Source organism: Echiichthys vipera (genome assembly GCF_963691815.1).
Source record: "Echiichthys vipera genome assembly, chromosome: 22".
In the NCBI taxonomy this organism is placed as follows: domain Eukaryota; kingdom Metazoa; phylum Chordata; class Actinopteri; order Perciformes; family Trachinidae; genus Echiichthys; species Echiichthys vipera.
In genome coordinates, this window is record NC_139847.1 from 19,885,273 (window position 1) to 19,906,986 (window position 21,714).

The 21,714-nt window shown below is 45.1% G+C and overlaps 1 protein-coding gene across 2 annotated transcripts in view; it reads right to left on the reverse strand.

Annotated features, from left to right (window-relative positions):
- Positions 1-643: 643 nt before the first annotated feature.
- mta2 (metastasis associated 1 family, member 2) overlaps positions 644-21,714 on the reverse strand; it is a 43,090-nt gene continuing 22,019 nt past the window's right edge. Inside the window, exons 4-18 of one of the 2 annotated variants that reach the window (XM_083937463.1) lie at positions 12,075-12,192; positions 9,811-9,874; positions 9,547-9,664; positions 9,293-9,395; positions 8,411-8,510; positions 5,515-5,703; positions 5,312-5,386; positions 5,160-5,218; positions 4,971-5,071; positions 4,262-4,401; positions 3,883-4,111; positions 3,586-3,675; positions 3,378-3,496; positions 2,402-2,544; positions 644-1,229 (exon numbers count right to left, since the gene is read on the reverse strand). In XM_083937463.1, coding sequence (XP_083793589.1) covers positions 1,073-1,229; positions 2,402-2,544; positions 3,378-3,496; positions 3,586-3,675; positions 3,883-4,111; positions 4,262-4,401; positions 4,971-5,071; positions 5,160-5,218; positions 5,312-5,386; positions 5,515-5,703; positions 8,411-8,510; positions 9,293-9,395; positions 9,547-9,664; positions 9,811-9,874; positions 12,075-12,192 — 1,805 coding nt within the window. In that variant the 3' untranslated portion in view covers positions 644-1,072. Of the gene's footprint in view, positions 1,230-2,401; positions 2,545-3,377; positions 3,497-3,585; positions 3,676-3,882; positions 4,112-4,261; positions 4,444-4,970; positions 5,072-5,159; positions 5,219-5,311; positions 5,387-5,514; positions 5,704-8,410; positions 8,511-9,292; positions 9,396-9,546; positions 9,665-9,810; positions 9,875-12,074; positions 12,193-21,714 lie in introns of both variants that reach the window. The other variant, XM_083937462.1, reaches the window with a different exon arrangement.

The window sequence follows — 21,714 nt, forward strand, 5'->3', positions numbered from 1 at the left end:
AAAACCAGTGAGCACAAAACAAAAGGGAGCAGTCGGGCTGTACAAGCGCGTGTTTGGGGATCTAACTAAACAGCAAGAAGTCTGTCTGCCCATAACCTCTGAACCAGAAGTCTCAAACTCAATCAGACTCATTTTCTGCCATTTTGAATTATGTCCAAATGTGGATTTTCCTTACTTCTCCGACAAATTTCAAAGACAACTTTGGAGAACAGGGGTCACGCAATCGACCCCCTCTTAACGGGCGTCGCATTACTTTTCAACAATATACGGTAAACATGACGTGTGAGGCTCACACACACACACACACGCACACACACACCCCTCATGTTTTGTGCTCACTGTGTTTTTGACAGTGAGGGACAGAGGTGGAAGAAGGTGTAGGGACGAACTTGGCCGGTCAGGATTTCTGAGTTTCTGAACAGGTGTGTGTGTGTGTGTGTGTGTTTGTCTCCCGGCTGATGGGAGGAGCTGACATGGTGCCGTCTGTGAGAGAAAAGCAGGACCAAACACTGAGTGTGTGATCCCACTGACTGAGGGAACGGAGTAACGGAGCGTATCAGTGAAACCTTCTAATCAAATGAGACCTTCGGCCAGATGCAGCTGTCCCACAGCCCCCGCCCACCCGACCCCACCCCATTCTCCTCACACACTGGGGGTGTCACCACTTAAACGGTGCATATATTTACACAAAGATAGAGACGTGGAGAAAAAACAAAGTGTGCTTTATCACCATTGTTTCAGGATGAGAAATATCTTGATTTAAATTACACATTTAAAAACAGGCTGCATTGAAAAGGGAGCAAAAATAATTCAGGGTCTGGAATAAAATACTACAAAGCCCAAGGTGTTGTGTGTATTACAATGGAAGTGTACAGTCATCTAAGTGTGTGTGCGTGTGTGGGTGGTGTTTGTGTGTGTGCGCGTGTGTTGGACACATCAACGTTTGGGAATTAACAGAGGACTAAAGAAAGATGACACTGGAAAGAGGGGAAATAAAAGACTACTGGTATGGCGTACTGTGCTCCCACCCGACCCCCATGTCCTGTTAAAAGACCCCGTCCGTCATTCCCCTTCAGTCCTCCAGGACGATGGGTTCACTGGTGCTGGAGGGGAGCAGGGGCATGGCCAGGGAGCGGGGGGGCGGCGGCGGCAGTTTGATCCGGACGAGGAGATGAGGTTTCCTGGCCGCCCGACGCATCTCTGACTGGGTCAGGTGTTTCCTCAGAGCCCTGGATCAAAGAGAGCAGCAAAAGATCAGTCAACGTTCACTGGGGTTCAGTCAAACCGTCGGCTGATGAAGGCAGTGAGCTGCAGCCGAAACCAAACTGATGCGCTCACATGTTCTGTCGTGGTAACAAAAGAAATCTATCAATGTTGAAAAATATTCTAACAGTGACAGGAAAATGTGAAGACCGTCCTTTTGACAGATTAAAACACTGAAGACCGTCTGCCCTAACTTTAATTCACACCCCGTCCATGTCCACTTCAACTGAAAGTGTATGCAGCAGCAGGAGTCAGAAGAGTTTGCCGATGGAGGCCATGCTGGAGGATTTGGTGTCAAAGTGAAAGCAAAAGTTCCTATTTATCAATATTTCAGGTTTAAACCCAGCTCTAATATGGAACCTGATAACGTTACTGAGGCGACCTTTAAACTGTAAACTGCAGCTCCAGCAGAGAGGCCACAGCTGCACGGCAGGTGAATGCAAATGTTTATGTGAACCCCCGTCCTACTGCAAAACAGGTGAAGCAGTTCACTGAAGCTGAGAATATTGAAACAATGAAATGTTCAGCCCAGAGTCCAGAACTAAACCCCATAGAGAATCTCTGGAAAATCCTTGGTGACAAAGTAATGTGTAAGAAACCCACTCCAGTTAGTGAACTGTGTTAGAGAGTGAGTCAGAATGGACCCAGATCAAACCAGAGCAGTGTGAGAAACTAGTGATGTCCTGTGGGAGCAGATGTGCTGAAGTCATTCAAAGCTGTGGCCTCTACACTTCCTGTTCAGTTTTAAATCCTAGAGAAGAAAACATTGTTGAAATCTTCTCTTCTGACACAATCAACACTGTTCTCTCATTCTGATCACTGTTTTTTCACTAAATAAAGGTTTTTGTTGAAGTGCCTTGGTTATTTAAAAAACATGCTAGTGTTCTATCAAATAATGAATAAGTAATAATATATATAATTTTGTTTTTATTAATTATTAAAAATACGAGAATATATTAAATGAAATGCTTTTAAATATGTCTAACGCAGCCTCTGTCTCTGAGCAGCAGAAAAAATCCACCATCAGTTAAACTTCAGAGGACATGCTGGTGGACTGTTCTTCTCCTCCCGTCCTGCTGCCTCAGCTGTCAGAGCACAGGGCTGCAGTGACACCAGTAAAACAGTCACATGTACCTACCTGGTGTCCTTTGTAGCCACAAACACCACCGGGTTGGGGGCCTCCCCCTGGCTGACCTTCTGCCGCTTGATGACCGACTGAGAGGTGGTCCTCATACCTGAAGTATACGGCCTGCCATTGGCTGGGTAGGGCACACCTGTAGCCTGTGAACCAATGACAAACCAGGAGAGCGAATCAACCATTTACCTCAAAGGCAAACAGCCGGGGATCAGACTGATGTTGCTGAAGATGCCAAGTCTCTGTGTTAGAGGGACATTCTCACATGTAGACAGAGTGCTGCAAACTTCAGCTTTGTGTATGCACTGGTGAGGGGGGGGCAGTAGCTCACTCCATGGGTGACTTGGCTGGGAACCGTAGGGTCACTGGTTGAAGTCTCGGTGTGGAGCGTGGACTGGTGGCTGGAGAGGTGCCAGTTCATCTCCTGGGCACTGCCGAGGTGCTGTTAAGCAAGGCACCGAACCCCCAACTGCTCGGGACACCGGTCACTGGCAGCCCCCTCGCTCTAACATCTCTCCTTAATTGCATGTATATAGGTCCTGTCTGTGCATGTGTGTGTATTTCGGACCTGTGTGTGTAACATGATTAATAATAAGAGTGAAAAAATTAAATTTCCCCGTTGCGGGATCAATAAAGTAATTCTTCTTCTTCTTTCTGCTCATATTTTTATGTAACACTGGGAGGCTTCACATGAAGGTGTCCAAAAAAAGAGATGTTTACAAAGTCCCTCTTGTTTGAATTCTATGGCCAGTCATGCAAGTTGATTGGTTGATTGCTTTTGTCTCAACAGAGACAAAAAGAGGAAGTGTTGGACGTGTAACTCCAGTGTATGTGCGCATAAACCAGTAGTGCATGTGTGTGTGTGTGTGTGTGTGTGTGTGTGTGTGTGTGTGTGTGTGTGTGTGTGTGTGTGTGTGTGTGTGTGTGTGTGTGTGTGTGTGTGTGTGTGTGTGTGTGTGTGTGTGTGTGTAATACTAACGCTGTCAAAGCCTCTCTTCCCCAGCAGGCTTTGGCCCACTCGGGGCTGGCTGGCCTGATTCCTGTTGATGGGGGTTGGGGGTCCTCTAGACGCCTTGAGTTTCAGAGGAGCTGAGATGGCTGAGACACAACAACACTCGTCAAAAACCAGTAAGACGGGGAAAGGTGGAGACTTGCTGCTAAGTGGTGCTCCCACCACATGCTCTTACCTAAATCCTTCACTATGTTAGCCAGCGACGGTCGAGGCACCAGCTTGGTCTTCAGAGGGGTTTTTGTGGCTTTAGGCAGCCTGATTATACCTGAAGACACAACCAATGAAACTGGTTAATCCAAAGGATGTGACACCAACTAACCTCTCCTTGTTAGCATTTTCAAAATAAGCTTTTCACACTGAATGCATTTTTTTTACACATGATGGCTGCACATAAACCCTCATAAACCTTATCAATAACATTATCCAGGAGACTTAGTGAGAGCAGTGTGTGTGTGTGTGTGTGTGGACCTACACTCAGCCTTGACGGCGTTGGCGTTGATGGAAGCATAGGGCCGGCGTGCAGCGCGGCGAGGCTGCAGGATGTCCTCACACACCCGTCGGGCGATGCGGGTCAGCTTGGTGGTCTGCAGGATGAACGTCTGGCGGTTCTTGGCCAGCAGTTTGGCTCGACCCTCGTTGCGGGTGAACGGCGACATGCCCTGGACCTCCTGGCGTGTCATGTGACCGCGGGGGCCTGACTCCTGGACGCAGAGGCAGAAGAGTCAATGAGGCTGCACCATGTCATTGTGAGAGGTCAACTCTTGGGAACAATGTCTGAGCAGCTGTGCTCTTCTGACTGAACTGAAACACGCGACCTAACGTTCCGAGAGACTGAGAGGAAGGGGACTCACAGAGCCAGCTCGAGCAGCGCCCTCCAGCTGTGTGGGGGTCTTCAGGCCTCCGTACTTCTTCCAGTAGATCCAGCAGGAGGCGCACAGCCTGCACTGCATGTTGGGGGGACCCCAGGCATACCACTGAGGAGACTGGGCCGCTGGGTTGGTGAAGGGACAGTCAGTGTTAGGAGAGGGCATCTCTATAGGCAGACAACCAACGATTCATGTTCACTTCATGGACACAATGACATGACAAAGTGTGCAGGGGCATTTTCTACATGACAGCTTATATTCTCTACTTCTTCTGATGTTAGTCTTGTAAAATGTGCCTCATTTAATCTTCTATCATACATGTTTTCTTGTAATAAGTGTTATTTGATCTCATTCTTGTAAGAATCATTTTATATATATTATTCTTGTAATAAGTGTTCCTTATATTAAGTACTTTCTTCTGTAACTTAAATACTGTACTTTAGTCTTGTGACATACTCTTACTGACTCCACTCTCAATTAAAAAATTATTGAATGGCCAGTCTTTAGTGTTGTTAAACAATAAAACAAGAAATATTCACATCACTTCATCTTATTCAGGACATTATCCCCTGGACTTAAACTGTAAACTCCCGTCTGACGGTTGTTAAATGACCTGAACGTGCTGACAGTCAGCTGTCCTTTGAGCGGTGACTGTGGTGATCAGTGGTGTTCTCCTGCAGCTGTGTGTACTTACTGTGGCAGCTCTCGCAGCTGAGTCCTTTCTGAAAGCCTGCTGCCCCGTTCATCCCAGGCTTGCTGCCAGGCACCATGATCTGGTTGGGGTTGGGTTTGGTGCTGGTGAGGGGTGGAGAGGAACCAGTTATTCTGTCGGCAGTTCTAACCAAAGGTACTACAGGATGGAGCAGTTCACAGCAATACTCACTAGGTGGGGATGTACACCTGCTTCAGCTTGCTGTCGGCCTCTGCTGCCTTTAGTCGTTTCTGACGGAGAAAACAGTGAATGGGGTTGTTAAAAAAGGGCAGTCACAGCCAAATGTCATTGCTTTTGGTGATTTTGACTTACTGCAGACCTACCTGCTGGATGTAGCGGTCGGTAGTTTTCCACATGTAGTAGAACTGGACCACACTGGCTAGAGACTTCCAGGGCAGCTGAGAGACACAAACAGGACAGTTCAGCTCCACCTCATACTAAAGTTTAGAATGTGTCTCAACAGTCAGACATCAGTATCACCGCCAGTCAACACGCAGTATATACAACGCAGAGGAGATGAGCTTACAAAGTCCTGGCGGATGTCGTTGAAGTCTTTTCCGTATTTCTCCAGAGCCTCCTCAAACAGCATGGCCTCTGAGGCGCTCCACTCCTCCATCTCGTCGCGGCAGAGCACCGGACCCCCCTGAGGAACCAGGGTGGACATGGCTTTGGCCAGGTCATAGCTGTTCTTCTGCAACGTGTCCATAGCGTGGAACTGAGAGCAGAGAGGAGGTCGAGACATTAGAGACATGGCTGCTCTGAGAAACGATACGCTCCACAGATATTACCACAGAGTGACGCAGACGTGTCTCTCATGTAGTTGAATGGACGTAGCACTGTGCCTGCTCTTAATGTGACGGCCCATTAACCAGCTGCAGACATAAAAAGGTCTCATATTTTCAAAATGCACACATTCTCTAGGTAAAGCATTTTACCTTAGGTGTATATTAGTGATAGACCGACACACTGGCTCATATTATCGGCTGATATTTGTGTTTTTTAGGTGCATCATTATCAGCCCATGCAGGTTTCTGTGTTTTTCCTGTCATCATTTACAGACAGGCGTCCACAGGCAGCTCTGTGTTGCTGGAGATGCATTTAAGTTCAATAAATGTGCCTTTTTGTTTTATTTTATTGAGAGTCGTAACATTTGTTTTCATCATTGTGTCATTTTTATGATGTAGACTGAGGGAGAAAAAGTAGTATTGGCTCCAAATATCGGCTCAAAGAAATCATCAGTGCGTGTCAGTCATCGGCTAAGGCTGATGAAGAAGAAAATCCATATGGGTCTTTCCCTGGGTAAATGCCACATTTATTTTTATGTTAATGTTACATTTTCAGATAAAACTGTGAAACTCATCACACAAACGATGAGGGCAGACATGAATTTAAAATTTTGCTTTTCAACATTATCATTAGTTAAAATCATTTAAAGCGACCTTTAATAAAATACCGTACGAATAATAAGACAATCGATTAATCATCAAGATCTTTATTAAAATGAATGTGAAATATTAGAGACTAGAGGCAAATAGTGAGGTAACAGTGGTGTGCTTCTCCAGAAAATGTGGTTTCTGCAACGGGCCCCAAAAGCTAGAAGCGGCCCTGCTAAAGCTAGAAGCGGTCCTGCTAAAGCTAGAAGCGGCCCTGATAAAGCTAGAAGCGGTCCTGCTAAAGCTAGAAGCGGTCCTGCTAAAGCTGGAAGCGGCCCTGCTAAAGCTAGAAGCTGTCCTGCTATAGCTAGAAGCGGACCTGCTAAAGCTAGAAGCGGCCCTGCTAAACTAGAAGCGGCCCTGCTAAAGCTAGAAGCGGCCCTGCTAAAGCTAGAAGCGGCCCTGCTAAAGCTAGAAGCGGTCCTGCTAAAGCTAGAAGCGGCCCTGCTAAAGCTAGAAGCGGCCCTGCTAAAGCTAGAAGCAGTCTTGCTAAAGCTAGAAGCGGTTCTGCTAAAGCTAGAAGCGGCCCTGCTAAAGCTAGAAGCGGTCCTGCTAAAGCTAGAAGCGGTCCTGCTAAAGCTAGAAGCGGTCCTGCTAAAGCTAGAAGCGGTTCTGCTAAAGCTAGAAGCGGTTCTGCTAAAGCTAGAAGCAGCCCTGCTAAAGCTAGAAGCAGCCCTGCTAAAGCTAGAAGCAGCCCTGCTAAAGCTAGAAGCAGCCCTGCTAAAGCTAGAAGCAGCCCTGCTAAAGCTAGAGGCAGTCCTGCTAAAGCTAGAAGCGGTCCTGCTAAAGCTAGAAGCAGCCCTGCTAAAGCTAGAGGCAGTCCTGCTAAAGCTAGAAGCGGTCCTGCTAAAGCTAGAGGCAGTCCTGCTAAAGCTAGAAGCGGTCCTGCTAAAGCTAGAAGCAGCCCTGCTAAAGCTAGAAGCGGACCTGCTAAAGCTAGAAGCAGCCCTGCTAAAGCTAGAAGCAGCCCTGCTAAAGCTAGAGGCAGTCCTGCTAAAGCTAGAAGCAGTCCTGCTAAAGCTAGAAGCAGCCCTGCTAAAGCTAGAAGCGGTCCTGCTAAAGCTAGAAGCGGACCTGCTAGCTGGTGGTAGAAGTGTGGAGCTCGGCTGGACAACATGCACCTGTCATGTTCCCAAAGACACCATGAGATGGAGGGATCTGATTGCAGCCTCATGTCCCATGAAGAGGAGGAGTAAGTGAGTGGGTAATATTAGTAACATGATTTGAGCTGTCGCAGGGTTCCGACTCCTCATACTGTAGTTAATGGAACGTTCTCTGGAGCTCATTCACTCTACATGCAAAAGTCAGCTGCTGACTTTAGTCAAGTGTGAGCCAACCGTTAACTTGAACAATAATAATAACAAGCGAGCTTAACGGTCCCCTGCAGCTGAGGCTGTCATCAGGCCAGAGGCTGGTGGCTCAGGGTGCCTCTGCTGAAACCTTTCCTGAGCTTTGTTTCCTAATGTGTCGTTAACAACTACAGCATCCCTCCACAGGGACGGACAGTCAAAACCGGCAGTGATAGGCGTCTGATTCTGCGGATCTATCTATGTGCTGTGTGTGTGTTTATGTTAGGTCTAATATGAAAAGTGTGTGTGTTTATTTTTCATCGCTGCTCATTGTAACATCATCAGGGGTTTCTTCTTTCAACTCTTGTCCCAAATTCATCCCAAAATTAATTTACATCCTTCAAAATCATATTTTTTCCAGCTACAGGATGAGGGGACATGGTTAAGCTCTGGCCTCATCTTCACAGTCCGTCACATGGGCACAAACGCTCACGAAGGGCTGATACGACGTCATTTTAAAGCCATTATTGGCTAATACCACTGAAGTGCCGATGTCATAGTGCAGTCATATTGGTAATCCAACCTTGATATGTTTATTCACATAGTAAACTGTTCTGTTTTGTACGAACAATAAATGATACAGAAGACATTTGCCATGGGAATTCAAAGAAACACACACACACGCACACACACGCCTCACCAGTGTGATGTCTCTGGAGGCTGCGGCTGCACTCATGTGGAGGCTGGGCTGGCGGATGGAGCTGCTGCAGTCCAGGGCCCGAGCAAAGGTCCCCACAGCTCTGAAAAACAGACACTGGTTAGTCTTATTGTCTGGAGATAGTGCAGTAGTACTGTTTATGAGCAAACAGTGAAGTGCTGACCGTTCACTAAATGAACACTAGGTGGAGCATTGGACCAATTCATGAGCAGCAGGAGGATTCCCTCCAAAAATACCACTTATTGTGTAGATCCTTACAAAAACTGTGCTGGACCTCCAAACACTGGTGTGGGACACTCTCTCCCAAAGTCAGGGCCCACCCATTTTTATTGGGCTGCCAGTCAGCACAGTAACAATGCTGTGATATATGTTCTGTTTTCGCTCTCTGGCTGAGCATCCTCACTCTCCATTAACAATATTTCTGTAAGTCTGGGTCTGGATGAGACACCAAGTTTCTGTTTTGGGTCTCAAGCTGAAAAAGTCTGGGAACTCCTGGTGTATTAACATCGTTCCATTGCTAAACCACAGTGTTAAAGGCATACTTGTATGCATCTCTGGTATATGCTGTATATGGTAGCCCAAATATGTACTGTATATACCCTGAGTAGTAACAAATACGTCCAGGCAGTGATATTCTGACCTCAGTCTCAGAACATTTTACAGTGTGAAGCTCCTGCAAACATGATGTTACATGCATCGACCATGAAAAGAGGTTTATGTTCCCATGAGATTATCAAACTTGTTGCCAATTCACACATTCCCTGTAGAAAAGCTGTCCTGTGGAAGGCAGAGTCAGAAGTCGTCATGGAAACAGGATTTAGTGATGATGATGCAACTGAGTGACAGATGGCAGGGGAGCGTTACCTTGCCACCACCAGAAACTGGTCGATCTGAGGGTCCTTGAGCTGGTTGTTGGGGTCCCACACCTTGGTCTCCAGCTTCTCCTGGATGCGTGTGTCTGATTCACCTGAGACGAGGAGGAACCGGGTTACACTTTGCTGCTTCTGCTCGGTTTCTTCTTCGTTTTATACATATATAGGTTGAAATAGCTCAGGCAGTGAGTGAATCCAGGAAACATTTGCTTGCCTGGTATTTCTGACCGTAAATGTTGTGCTCACCTTCAGCTAGCTTGTCAGGGATCTCTGCCTGGTACTTAGAGCCCACCCGGATTTCGCCCTGGTCCGCCAGCAGGGTCTTCTGGACGGGGTCGAACACCAACGAGTAGAAGAAACAGTCCTGGACACACAGTAAGAGGTTACAGCTGCTTGCAAAATGCACATTGTTCCAATGATTCATTCATTCAGGTGAAAACTAATCATGGAATCTAAATGGTAATCTCTTCTAATAATGTGCTGATGACGGATGAACAGATGGTGTGTTACCTCTTTCTCCAGGTAGCCGGCCAAGACGTCTGTTTCGTTGAGGAGGGTGACGTTACATTTCCCCCTGAGGAGACAGAGAGGAGCGTGAACCTCCCTTGTGGAGCACAAGCAGACTTTCTATTTCACTTAAGCAATTTCTTCAGTCAGACCGGTCTTATGATTGACATTCACAGGAGAGGACAGAAAAGAGCTCGTCTCAACTTTTCTCTTCGGGTTCAAAGGGTTTCAAAGGTTTGATGCAAAGACGTGCATACTAGAAAATCAGGCCCAGAATAAGCCAATCATGGCTAAAGACGGGTTTCTTATCACAAACAATCATGTATGTGTAAAACGCACTGACTGTATATTTGGAAAATACAGGAGCCAATTAAATGACTGTTACGAAGCAAATGTGGAATATTTGATGGAATAAATGGAGATAAATGATGTGGGGAATGAAACTGACGGCCGTCCTCTGCACTGATCCAAAGCCATTTCTTTTCTCTTGATATGTGATTTCTTTATTCTGTGTGAACGGCACATCTAAATTTGTGTTTTTGATCTATCCATCCACAATAGTGAAATAACTTGGGCCAACTATTGATCGTTTGGGTTGGTTTTCTTGTGCTTCTGTTTGTTTTGTAGTCTTTCACCTAAGTGTTGCTCTGTGTTATCTCGTAAATACCTGACTTGTAAAGAAGGACAGTTTATCTGCGGGACAATCATTTAGTTCTCCCCGACATGAGAGCACTCTTATTTCTGTATATATATGTATTTTTGAAAACATTGTGAAAACTCAATAAAGATCATGTTGAAGAAGAGGCAAGTGTGTTTGAGCGACTCCACTTTTCCAAAACCGTTTTACGAATTTAACAACAAACAAAACACTGGAGCCAGAGCGTTTTATCAGTCTGCTCATATCATCACAGGCATATTGGATCTATGGGCATCAGAGAAAATGTTTTCTGATATGCTGCAATATGAAAACGTTCTGACACTATAATCTGTTTGCATGTAATCAGGGTTCGTACGCCTTTTCCCAGGTCAAATCAAGCACTTCTAAGGTCCATTATCAAGCTTTTCCAGCACCTTAGGGCTGTGATAAATGACATGTTCCTACAAATACATATTGAAAAGGATTATTTCACATTTTTATCCCATCAAAAGAGATGGTATTGTTCTATAAACAACTAAACTTGTGTTTTGTAACACCAGAAGGATGAGAAATTAAATTTCTGTTCAATAGCTATTGGCTGTGAAAGAAATGCAACACAGATACAATTTCAAGCATTCTTCAAACCTTGAAATCCTTGAAAATGCTTGAATTTTATTGTGTTTTCAAGCACCGTACGAACCCTGTTTAATGCAACAATAATGCAACTGTGAGCATTAATTGTACCAATACTGCATTTACTGCACAAAAGTTCATTTCATAGTTCAGTTCTGAAATTTCTGCACAGCATTATTAGTTCAATCTTTTCATATATTGTATTCTAATAGACATATTTCACATATTCCCTTCTTCCTGATATAGTAAAAATAATGCACACATTTTATTTCATTAACAATACCCGTTTGTGGCTCATGTTTAAACGTACATATTCTATTCCATTGTATTTATTATTCTTATTGAGTGTTATTGTTCATTCTTTATATATCAAGTGTAACAAACTAAATTTCCCTCTGGGGATCAATCAAGTATTCATATTCTATTCTATTCTACCATTAGCTGACGTTGTCATATATTGTATGTACAATGTATTATAATGTTAAATATCCTTTAATTATTCTGTTATGAAAGCAGCCTTCTGAGCACCTGTACATTGGTGCAAACTCTTTTAATCAGCTGCCACATTGTTCATTTTCCCCTCTAATCTGTATCAGTGTGTCTCTTAAAAAGCCGATCTGAAGATAAATCATTACTCTTCTGTCTTGTTCTAATCATCAATATGAAAGGAATAATGTAACAACTTGTACATGTGTTGCTGGTGCAGCTGCTTTTGCGATAAGAACACAGAGTGGCCACCATACATGGATACTGATGTAACACGCCTGCGTGACTAAGTCCAGCATGTGGTCTACACGTGTCCCTTGAGAACCCCTTCATCAGCAGCTGGAGAGGATGCTCCAGTGCAGGGACACGACGTATCTCAGCCTGAGCAGTTGGGCACAGGGCTCCGACGAGGAGCGTTTCCTCAGCTGTTCAGTCCCAACTGAGCGTGGCAGGTGTCTGGAGTCTAACGTGACCGCAGCTCTGTCAGTCTCTCCTGTTAGTAAACACATACCTTATGTGAGTGGCAGGTAGAGATTCAAACTGTCGGGACAGGAAGAGTTCTCTGTGTTTGAGCTGGTGTTTCTGTTGTTCAGACGGCGTCGGCTGCTTCGACTCCTCCTCGAATTCTCCTGCAACACAAATCGGCATGAGTGCGCCTTTTCTCCTGACGTGATACACACCATACACTGACACAGGTACACACTTCCAACACGTCCTGCTGGCTTAAAGGTCTGAAACACTGATCTGCAACCTTTGGATCGGCGCCCCACAGGTTTCAGGGTTTTCAGACCTGGGGGAGAAAAAAGATTTTGCCCCCTGGTGGCCGCCGGGCCCTGAGCAGTCACAAAGTAGTCCTGAGTGTGAGCATGAAATGTGGATCCTGTCATGGTTTGTTTCTTTCTCACATGGGGTGGGAAGAGGACAATTTCATCAGAGCCAAAAGTTTATCATGAGTTGTTGTCAATGTCAGCCCTGTGTGTTGCTTCAGGTGCAGGTGAGAGAACTAAATAGTTTCCATGAAGTCCAGTTGGAGTAATAGATCCAGGATTCTGAAGGCTTCTCACAATCCAAACTACTAACAGACTGGATTTTCAAACTCTGGAAAGTGTTTCCAGTGCCATCATCTATGTCCATCTATCTATGTCATCATCTATGTCCAACAGTTGAATGAAGGGTCACTGCCTGCCACTGAGGCAGGAAGCAGGCGGACATAACAGTTCTGTCCTTTATTGACAGGCCCATACGTCAGCCAGCTAATATTTGTGTTTTTTTAAGGGTACCGGTATCGGCCGATGCGGGCTGCTGCATTCGCTGATACGTTTCACAGATATTACCACACAGAGTGACGCAGACACGTCTCTCATGGAGTTGAATGGATGTAGCACTGTGCCTGCTCTTAATGTGACGGCCCATTAACCAGCTGCAGACATAAAAAGGTCTCATATTTTCAAAATGCACACATTCTCTAGGTAAAACATTTTACCTGAGGTGTAGATTAGTGATAGACCGACACACTGGCTCATATTCTCGGCCCATATTTGTGTTTTTTAGGTGTATTGTATCGGGCTGCTGTGTTTTTCCTGTCATTATTCACAGACAGGCGTCCACAGGCAGCTCTGTGTTGCTGGAGACGTCTTTAAATTCAATAAATGTTCCTTTTTAAAAAAAAAAAAAAAAGTTGAGACTCGTAACATTTGTTTTAATCATTTTGTAATTTTGATGATGTAAACTGTGGGAGCAAAAGTAGTATCGGATCCAAAAATCAGCAGTCCGTATCAGTCTTCAGCTACCTAAAAAATTCCTATCGGTTGATGCCTACTGTTGTTTCTCAGTCATCTCCCACTCCAGCACAGGCCATGGGGTCTAGTAAGCGAACGTTACGCTGTATCTTTAGCTGGATGCTATCGCCGGTATATGTGTTGTTTTTCATTCCTTGGATGCCCGCAAGTAGATGGGGTGGAGGGTCACTGTTTATTGTGTATTTCATACTTTGCTTTTATTGTATTTCCTTCCTAATCCTTCGTAAAAAGCACTTAATAAAAGGTTCAAAGATCATCAAACTATCAGGTTCGAGAGAATCGGTCCTGCTGATCAACGGTGTGCTTTCTTGAATCGAGGCTTCTAAAAGAAATGGAAGAATTTAAACAGTTCTTGATCTTTACCCTCCACTACAATGCACAGGCCCACAGACACAGTTATTAATGGACTTGGAGTAAAACAATGCCGCTGTTTCAAATGACCAAACCCATGTGACACAGCCAGTAAGATACATCAAAAAAAAAAAATGAAGCCATAAGCAGCTGTGTGTGTGTGTGTGTGTGTGTGTGTGTGTGTGTGTGTGTGTGTGTGTGTGTGTGTGGCCACTAGATTGCGCATTCCTAATTTCAGGCGGGTGAGTAATTTGTTTCAAGCTTGAGGGGAGGGACTATATCGCTCCATCTCCGTGGACTCCGCCCCTGCACTCAGCCACAGGAAACCCTGTCAGTGAGGGCAAGGGGGGGAGAGAGAGAGAGAGAGAGGGACGTACCTTAAGCCACACCCCTTTTCTGTTAACCTCTCAACCCCCCTCCCCCCTCCTGTCCGGTTAGTCCCTGCCAGACAAAGTAGGAAACCCTGTGTACCAAACCTGAGGCGCCCATCCCCCAAACATATGACACACACACACACACACACACACACACACACACACACACACACACACACACACACACACACACACACACACACACACACACACACACACACACACACACACACACACACACACACACACACACACACACACACACACACACACACACACACACACACACACACACACACACACACACACACACACACACACACACACACACACACACACACACACACACACACACACACACACACACACACACACACACAGAGAGCTAGGAACACACTCTTGCAGACACACACATTTTCTTTGCTCTGACAAAGACACAAGGCAAGTCAGAATTAACCCGTTGCAGGCTGTGGCCCTCGGGGACAGATCAAGGGCCCTTTGTTCTGCACAAAGAATTGGTGTGTGTGTGTGTGTGTGTGTGTGTGTGTGTGTGTGTGTGTGTGTGTGTGTGTGTGTGTGTGTGTGTGTGTGTGTGTGTCTAATGACGAGGAAGAGGAGGGAAGCAGTGATGGAAAAAAAAGTGAGGCAGATAAAGCGAGGCTTAGTAGAAATGAGCCGCAGCAGCAGCGGCAGCAGTAAGGAGGAGCGGACACACACTTCTTCGTTAGGCACATACATCACTCTGTGACAGGTAAGGTTGTCCCCCTACCTGTCTCACCTGCTCTTAGGGCGCACTTACACTGTCCATCCGTACCGTGCCTCGTGTTTTAGGGTACTTGTCCCCTCCTCCCTCTCCCCCCGCGGCCCAGGCCCGTTTGTACTCATGCTACCTGGGCCTCGTGCAAATGCTTCTTGCGTGTATACGCTTTGTTTACAAATCTTTCCATAGACCTCGGCATTTTTGTGCGTCTTGTCGACTGTTTTTGAATCTTTTCATCGACCAAATCTGCAGTAAACACTCCACCTCCGCATCACACCAACGTGAACCTTTTGCCGCCATTGTTTTAAATGTCCGCGCATGGTCCCTCCTTCTTTTTTCTATGTCCCAACAGGCGCACAGAAAATGACAACAGAACTGCCGTAGGCCTCGTGCGCGTGCTCGTACACGTGCGCACGCTTGTGCTGTTACATTTGCAAACGTCCTTTACAAAAGCTCACCTCTCCCAAACGGGCCGTGGACGGCAAGCGTGCCGAAATAGACTTTATCCGTTAAACGTGCTTGGGCATGATATGGATGGACAGTGGGAGTGCGCCCTTAGTCTAAATGCATTTTAGTGATGGCAGTAACTGGACAGGTAAGGTTGGCGCAACAGTACTGTTCATCCCTGGGACATCTGAGCAGCTGGGCTAACGGTAGCTACGTTACAAACACACTAGTCGTGGACTGATTTTACAGACACGTCATGTCAGTGGTTAAAGCTGTTTTCGAATAGAAAAAAACGTCTTAACTCATTTCCTCAATTATTAATGAATCGTCAAACATGGATTGTTAAGGCGGACTATGGATTAAAGATATTGCTTCAAATTTGCGTTCCTTATCTGAACCTTAAAGAACACGCCCCAACTTCAGGTGGTAACATCTTACTAGAAGCAATCCAGTTTTTAAGTCTGGACGCAACGCCCTTTCAAAATACAATTTCCGGGTCCAAGCCTTGCATTTCTACAGTGCAGTGGTCCTTGTTTGAACAGACCTGAGTAAAAAGACACAGCATCATTTTATTTAACCTCAGCGTTACCGATGAAGAGGTGTCTCTCAAAGAACAGGGCTCCAGACTAACTTTTGTCACTGGGAGCACTGTGGCCCCAAGTGAAGATTTTAGGGGCGCACACGTTAAATCAATAATAGATGAAGACATTACAATGTTGGTACTTTCAGAATAAGGGCTGTGACGAGACGATACACAAGAACGAGACGCAACGAGATTTTAACGCTAAAAAGGTGTCTTTGCATAGTACTTGGTGTAGCCTACAGTACTCACGAAGGTGCACCCTGTTGCCGTTTGGCCTCTTACATATTGATATGGAGAGACATCTGGTCGCGCATGTGCAGCTAGATGTAAAATTCAGTCGCAAACTCTCAAATTTTGGTCGCAGTCTGGAGTTCTGAAGAAGTGATTGTAATTGTTCACAGGTTCAGCCGTTGTTGTTTGATGGAGCGTTTGGACCCGGAAATAGTATTTTGTGTTACCAAAGACTTAAAGAGCGGATATTTCCAAAGGAGTGGACAAATGCAACATGTCAAGTCCAAACTACCATGAGATTAACGATATGGCTTGAAAACTACTATTATATTGATGATGCAGACACCAAGATCAGAAATGCCTCAGATACTATAGTATGCAAGTCTATGCAAGTGCAGGTATCGGAATCCTGAAAGAAAATCCATCTCTAACTCCACCAGAAACCGCTCCCACTGTCGGCGAGAGTGTGAGTGTGTGTGAAACTCTTACACAGGCAGAGAGAAGACTGTTTGGCAGTGATGACCGCAAAACATATTCCAGCATAGTTGTTTCTCTTTCTTACGTTACGCACAACTTATAGAGATATACCTTCAAAGGAGTTTGCCACTTCTTAAACACTTTTATGTCAAAATCATGTTAAAAACACATAAGAAAAAATCTCCCATGCTTAAACCAGGCCTGTAATATACTGGCGCACTGTGTTTTCCGCAGGGATTATTATTATGGTTGCACAAAGGGGTGTGGAAACCACGTCCATAGTGGACACATAGCGTGAAGAGTGGGTTACAAAGTGGAGGAAGAGATAGAAAATGGTGAGGGTCGAAGAGAAGAGACAAGTTGACAGGGCTCTCAAGTGTCATGCATTGAGCGTGACAGTCACGCATTTGGGTCTATATCACGCACTCCCGCCACACATTGGATTTCTCACACAGAAAAACATTTTATAATAAGCTGCAGCAGCGCTGCTCTCACTATGGAACCGGCAGGAATCAAGCGTGCCTCCTCTGGCACTCACCAGCCAATCAAAAAAACAACAGGGGCTACACAATGGCCAATCAGAAAATAGCACTTTCGTATCTGGGTAAGATTTAACGCAACAACCAATGGGGAAGAGGCATAGTTTTATTCACGCAAATCTTTGTTTTTTTCGTTTCGTAACACCTATGGTCATGAAAGTTTGGTCATGACGGAAAGAACGTGGTCGCGGGTACAAGCGGCCGAAACAGGTTTTCTCAGGAGGGTGGCTGGAGTCTCCCTTAGAGACAGGGGGAGAAGTTCAGCATCCGTGAGGAACTCGGAGTAGAGCCGCTGCTCCTTTGCGTTGAAAGGAGCCAGTTGAGGTGGTTCAGGATCATCTGGTAAGGATGAACCCTGGGCGCCTCCCTAGGGAGGTGTTCCAGGCACGTCCAGCTGGGAGGAGGCCTCGGGGAAGACCCAGGACCAGGTGGAGAGATTAGATCTCCACACTGGCCTGGGAACGCCTGAGGATCCCCCAGTTAGAGCTGGTTAACGTGGCCCGGGAAAGGGAAGTTTGGGGTCCCCTGCTAAAGCTGCTGCCCCCGCGACCCGACCCTGGATAAGCGGATGAAGATGAAATGAGAGGAACTTTTTTTCACACAAATAGACTTACAACAGTGATTACTGTTCAATCTTCAAACAATATAACAATAGTTACAATAATATCGCTCGAGGTAGTGCATATATCATAAATAAAACAAAACACTGAAGTACATAAATCATTACAGATCAAATTCATTACACGTCTTTGGTTTTCACAGTTTGCAGTTGCTACAGTAAGTAGTCCAGGTAGGAGTTAAAGTAAGAAATAAAAACAATACAATTAGGTTTCTGCTTTGCAAATTTACTAGTGTGTGTATAGAATTTAACTGATAAGATTAAAAACATACAACAATGCAAATTTCTAATCAGCCAATTACACGGCAGCAGCTCAGTGCATTTAGGCATGTAGACATGGTGAAGAGGTGCTGTAGTTCAAAGCAGCATCAGAACGGGGAAGAAAGGTGACTGAAGTGACTTTGGACGTGGCGTGGTTGTTGGTGCCAGACGGGCTGCTCTGAGGATTTCACAAACTGCTGATCTACTGGGATTTTGCCTTGTTTTAGCCAGAGGTCAGAGGAGAATGGCCAGACTGGTTGGAGCTGATAGGAAGGCAACAGTAACTCAAATATCCACTGGTTATAACAGAGGAATGCAGGAGAGCATCTGTGAACACACAACACCACCTACTTTCTAGCAGAGAGGGAACAGCAGCAGAAGACCACACTGACACTTTATCAAGCACCAGGTGTGCCTAATAAAGTGGCCGCTGAGTGTATGTCTTGGTTATTCCAAATGTAACATTTGTGAGGAGAAAAAATATGTTTATACATTAGGGACCAGCTTGGAAGCAGCTTTATGGGAATCAGAGACTTTTATGGGAAGCTTTTCTATCTTATAATTACATCTTAATAAAAAACTTCAATCCTCCTAAAGCTTCAAAAACATATGTTGAAATAAAATTCCGTAATTTTTTAACCACTCAATTTTAAGAGTGGAATGAAGAGTATGAAAATCTAAAATCCACCATTGCTTAGTTTGTAAATCATAACATCAGAACTTGTTTTGGTCAAGATTTTAAATTTGTTTGTAAATTAAGACATTTAATTAAACCAGTTAACTTGTGAGATTGTTTCTAAAGAAAGGAGATATATTTCATGTATTTTGTTATTTAGGATGACCATTTAAGTTGCACTTTGCACTGCAACAGAGTTTTCGGAAGAAAAAAAAAGCACCTCTAAAAATGTTTTCCTGTGAATATAAGATCATTTTATTATTATTATTATTTTTTTTTATCTTTATTTAAACAATCTTGAGAAAATCGTATTGTGAACAAAAAAATTGTGAAGCGTATCGACTTGTGAGTGGAGTGTATCGCTACATCCCTATACAGGCCACGCGGAGCCCAGCCCAGCAAAAGTCACACAGGACGGACTGAAAGTGGCACTTGTATCAGACCCCCTGTATTGTAATGTGACACCTAAACGCACTCAGTGGCTTTCGTTTTTTTATATTAAAGCATTATATTATTATATTATTATTATATTATAGCAGTATGCAATTTGAACATTTTTCAAAAAAAGGATGTTCATTCCTTGTTCATTTAAAGAAAGCCGTCATATTTTCTCTTTTGTATATTGACTATTGCTCTTTCAATAAGAAAAAGTATTTTGTATCCAGTTACTCAGATGGAATTAGCGATAGAGTATTTGATTACTGAAATAACTGATAGCTGCAGCTCTAGACTGAATACGGCAGTGGAAAATCTCAAGATAGTGAATGCTCATCAGTGTATGATGATAAGGTAGTCAATAATAACCAAAGCACCACCTTTCAAGTTGGTTAAAATGTTTAGAACAGGGCATTTATTTCACCATCATTGGAGACTTAACGCTTTGCTATTGAGGAAAGCTGCATGAAACCAAAGACACACACTGCTGTACGTGTCCATTAAGTTCATAATGTGCTGTCGTGGTTTGGCTCTGTCACCGCATCACCTATAGAATCTAAACAGACAAAGCCATGTGAGGCCGGTAAACGGCTCGGCCTCTTCAAAATAATAAGAACCTTTAAAGAGCGCAGGCGGCTAGCAGGCACGACGCATGATGAAATTACCATCACCGCATTTAGTCACATCTCAGACTCACAGTCCACACAGGACCAAACACCTAGCATCTGCGTGTGGGGCTGAGTACAATAAAAAAAAGCAGCATCAACGCATCCATTTTGAGGTGTGTGTGTGTGTGTGTGTGTGTGTGTGTGTGTGTGTGTGTGTGTGTGTGTGTGTGTGTGTGTGTGTGTGTGTGTGTGTGTGTGTGTGTGTGTGTGTGTGTGTGTATGTCTTTGTCTGGAGCACTGCGGCCCAGGAGGAGGGAGGGAGGAAGGGGGCTGGTGCTGATGTCGGGGTGGGGGTAATGAGTGAATGTGATCAGGCTTCAGTAGTCTGCATGCCATTAGCACCACCCCACTACCTCCACCCTCCCACCTCCTAGGATCCCTGATCACACACACAAGACGGAGGCTGGGCTCATAGGCTGGATCAGTGGCAGTGGGAGTTACACGTTAATGGCCGGTTAGTGCAACGTCCTGTGATGCGTTTTAACCCCCCAGTGTAGCACAAGTAGACTTCATATTTCACAATTGCTGTTTCCCGTCATATCATTTATAAGATCTTGACTTGCGAGCGCAACTGAGGGCAGCTTCAGTGCACGAGGGACTGAGCTTTGTGCTGTTGCAAGAAGCGTCGGCGTTCTGGAGGCAAAAGAAGCCCCAGTGTCCAGTGTGTCAGGGCCGAGCCGCACCGTTTATCAACCAGTCGAACACGACAAGGAGCCACTGCCCACTTTATACATTTAAGCACCCCAGCTGTCAGAAGAGAGGAGGACAGAGGCTAGGGTTGGGTACTGTTCACATTTTTTTAGAGATTATTTTTTTTGGCAGTTTTTCAAGCCTTTATTATGTAGAACAGACAGGAAATTGGGTTGAGAGAGGGGGTGACATGCAGCAAAGTCTCGCAGGTCGGAGTTGAACCCGCGGCCGCTGCCTCGAAGACCTTCAGCCTCTGGGGGCGACTGCTCGCCCCAGCCACGCGCAGCCCCACCGTTCACATTTGAAGTGATACCGGTGCCTGGAATTCAGTCCTTTAGTCTCTCTATTGTAACAAAACAATAAAGTAATTTCAGTTGTAAAAGTGAGTCAAAAAGTTATTTATCCAATTTACTTACAACAAATGATTTCTTTTGGATATTTTACACAAAATAAAAACCCCTCTCACCTCCCAAACCAACCTTACAACCTCCAGCCTGTCAGTCTGTGACCAGGGCACAGAGAACGCAGTTGTGGGTTCAGTGTAAATACCCACGACCACTTTGACTCGCCATTGCCCTGACTCACTGTAACTTAAACAAGATGCAGGTCGACCGTGTCTCACTCCGTGTGTGTGTGTGTCTCGGAGCTGAGCTGCACTCGGTCAAACACAGGAGGAGAGGGCAGAGAAGCTACGACTTAAATCAACCGGTAATGGTAAGTAGTGACAGCAGAAATGCCGCTGGAGATGTTTGTCATTTGAACCTATGGAAGTGACGGTCAGTGCCAGGTAAAATGGAATCTGAATGTTTTGAACACGGCTCTCTGCCAACGGCTAAGACAAAGTAGGGAAAAAAAGAGTCTTCAGCTTTTGAGTTTAGAGAATCAGTGCATTTCCCAACCTGGCTGTGAAAGTTTTTTTCATATTCTAATTCCCACTCATATATGTATGCAGCGTAACACTCGCACTAGGAGAGCTGCTCTGAAACACTAACAGGTGGACAAAAGTACAGAATCAGAGGACATTTACCTCCTACTACTCTCATCTACCCCCAGGTCACACTGCTGGAATGGATGATTTTTGAGGTTTGGGAACCAGCAGCATGAGAAGAGTCCCTTCACATAAAACGAAGCACCAACAATGTAGTTAGAGAACCCAGAGTTTATTAAAAGAGTCTTTTAGGTCGCACTCACACTATCCATCCGTACCGTGCCCAAACAGGTTTTATGGGTAAAGTCTAGTT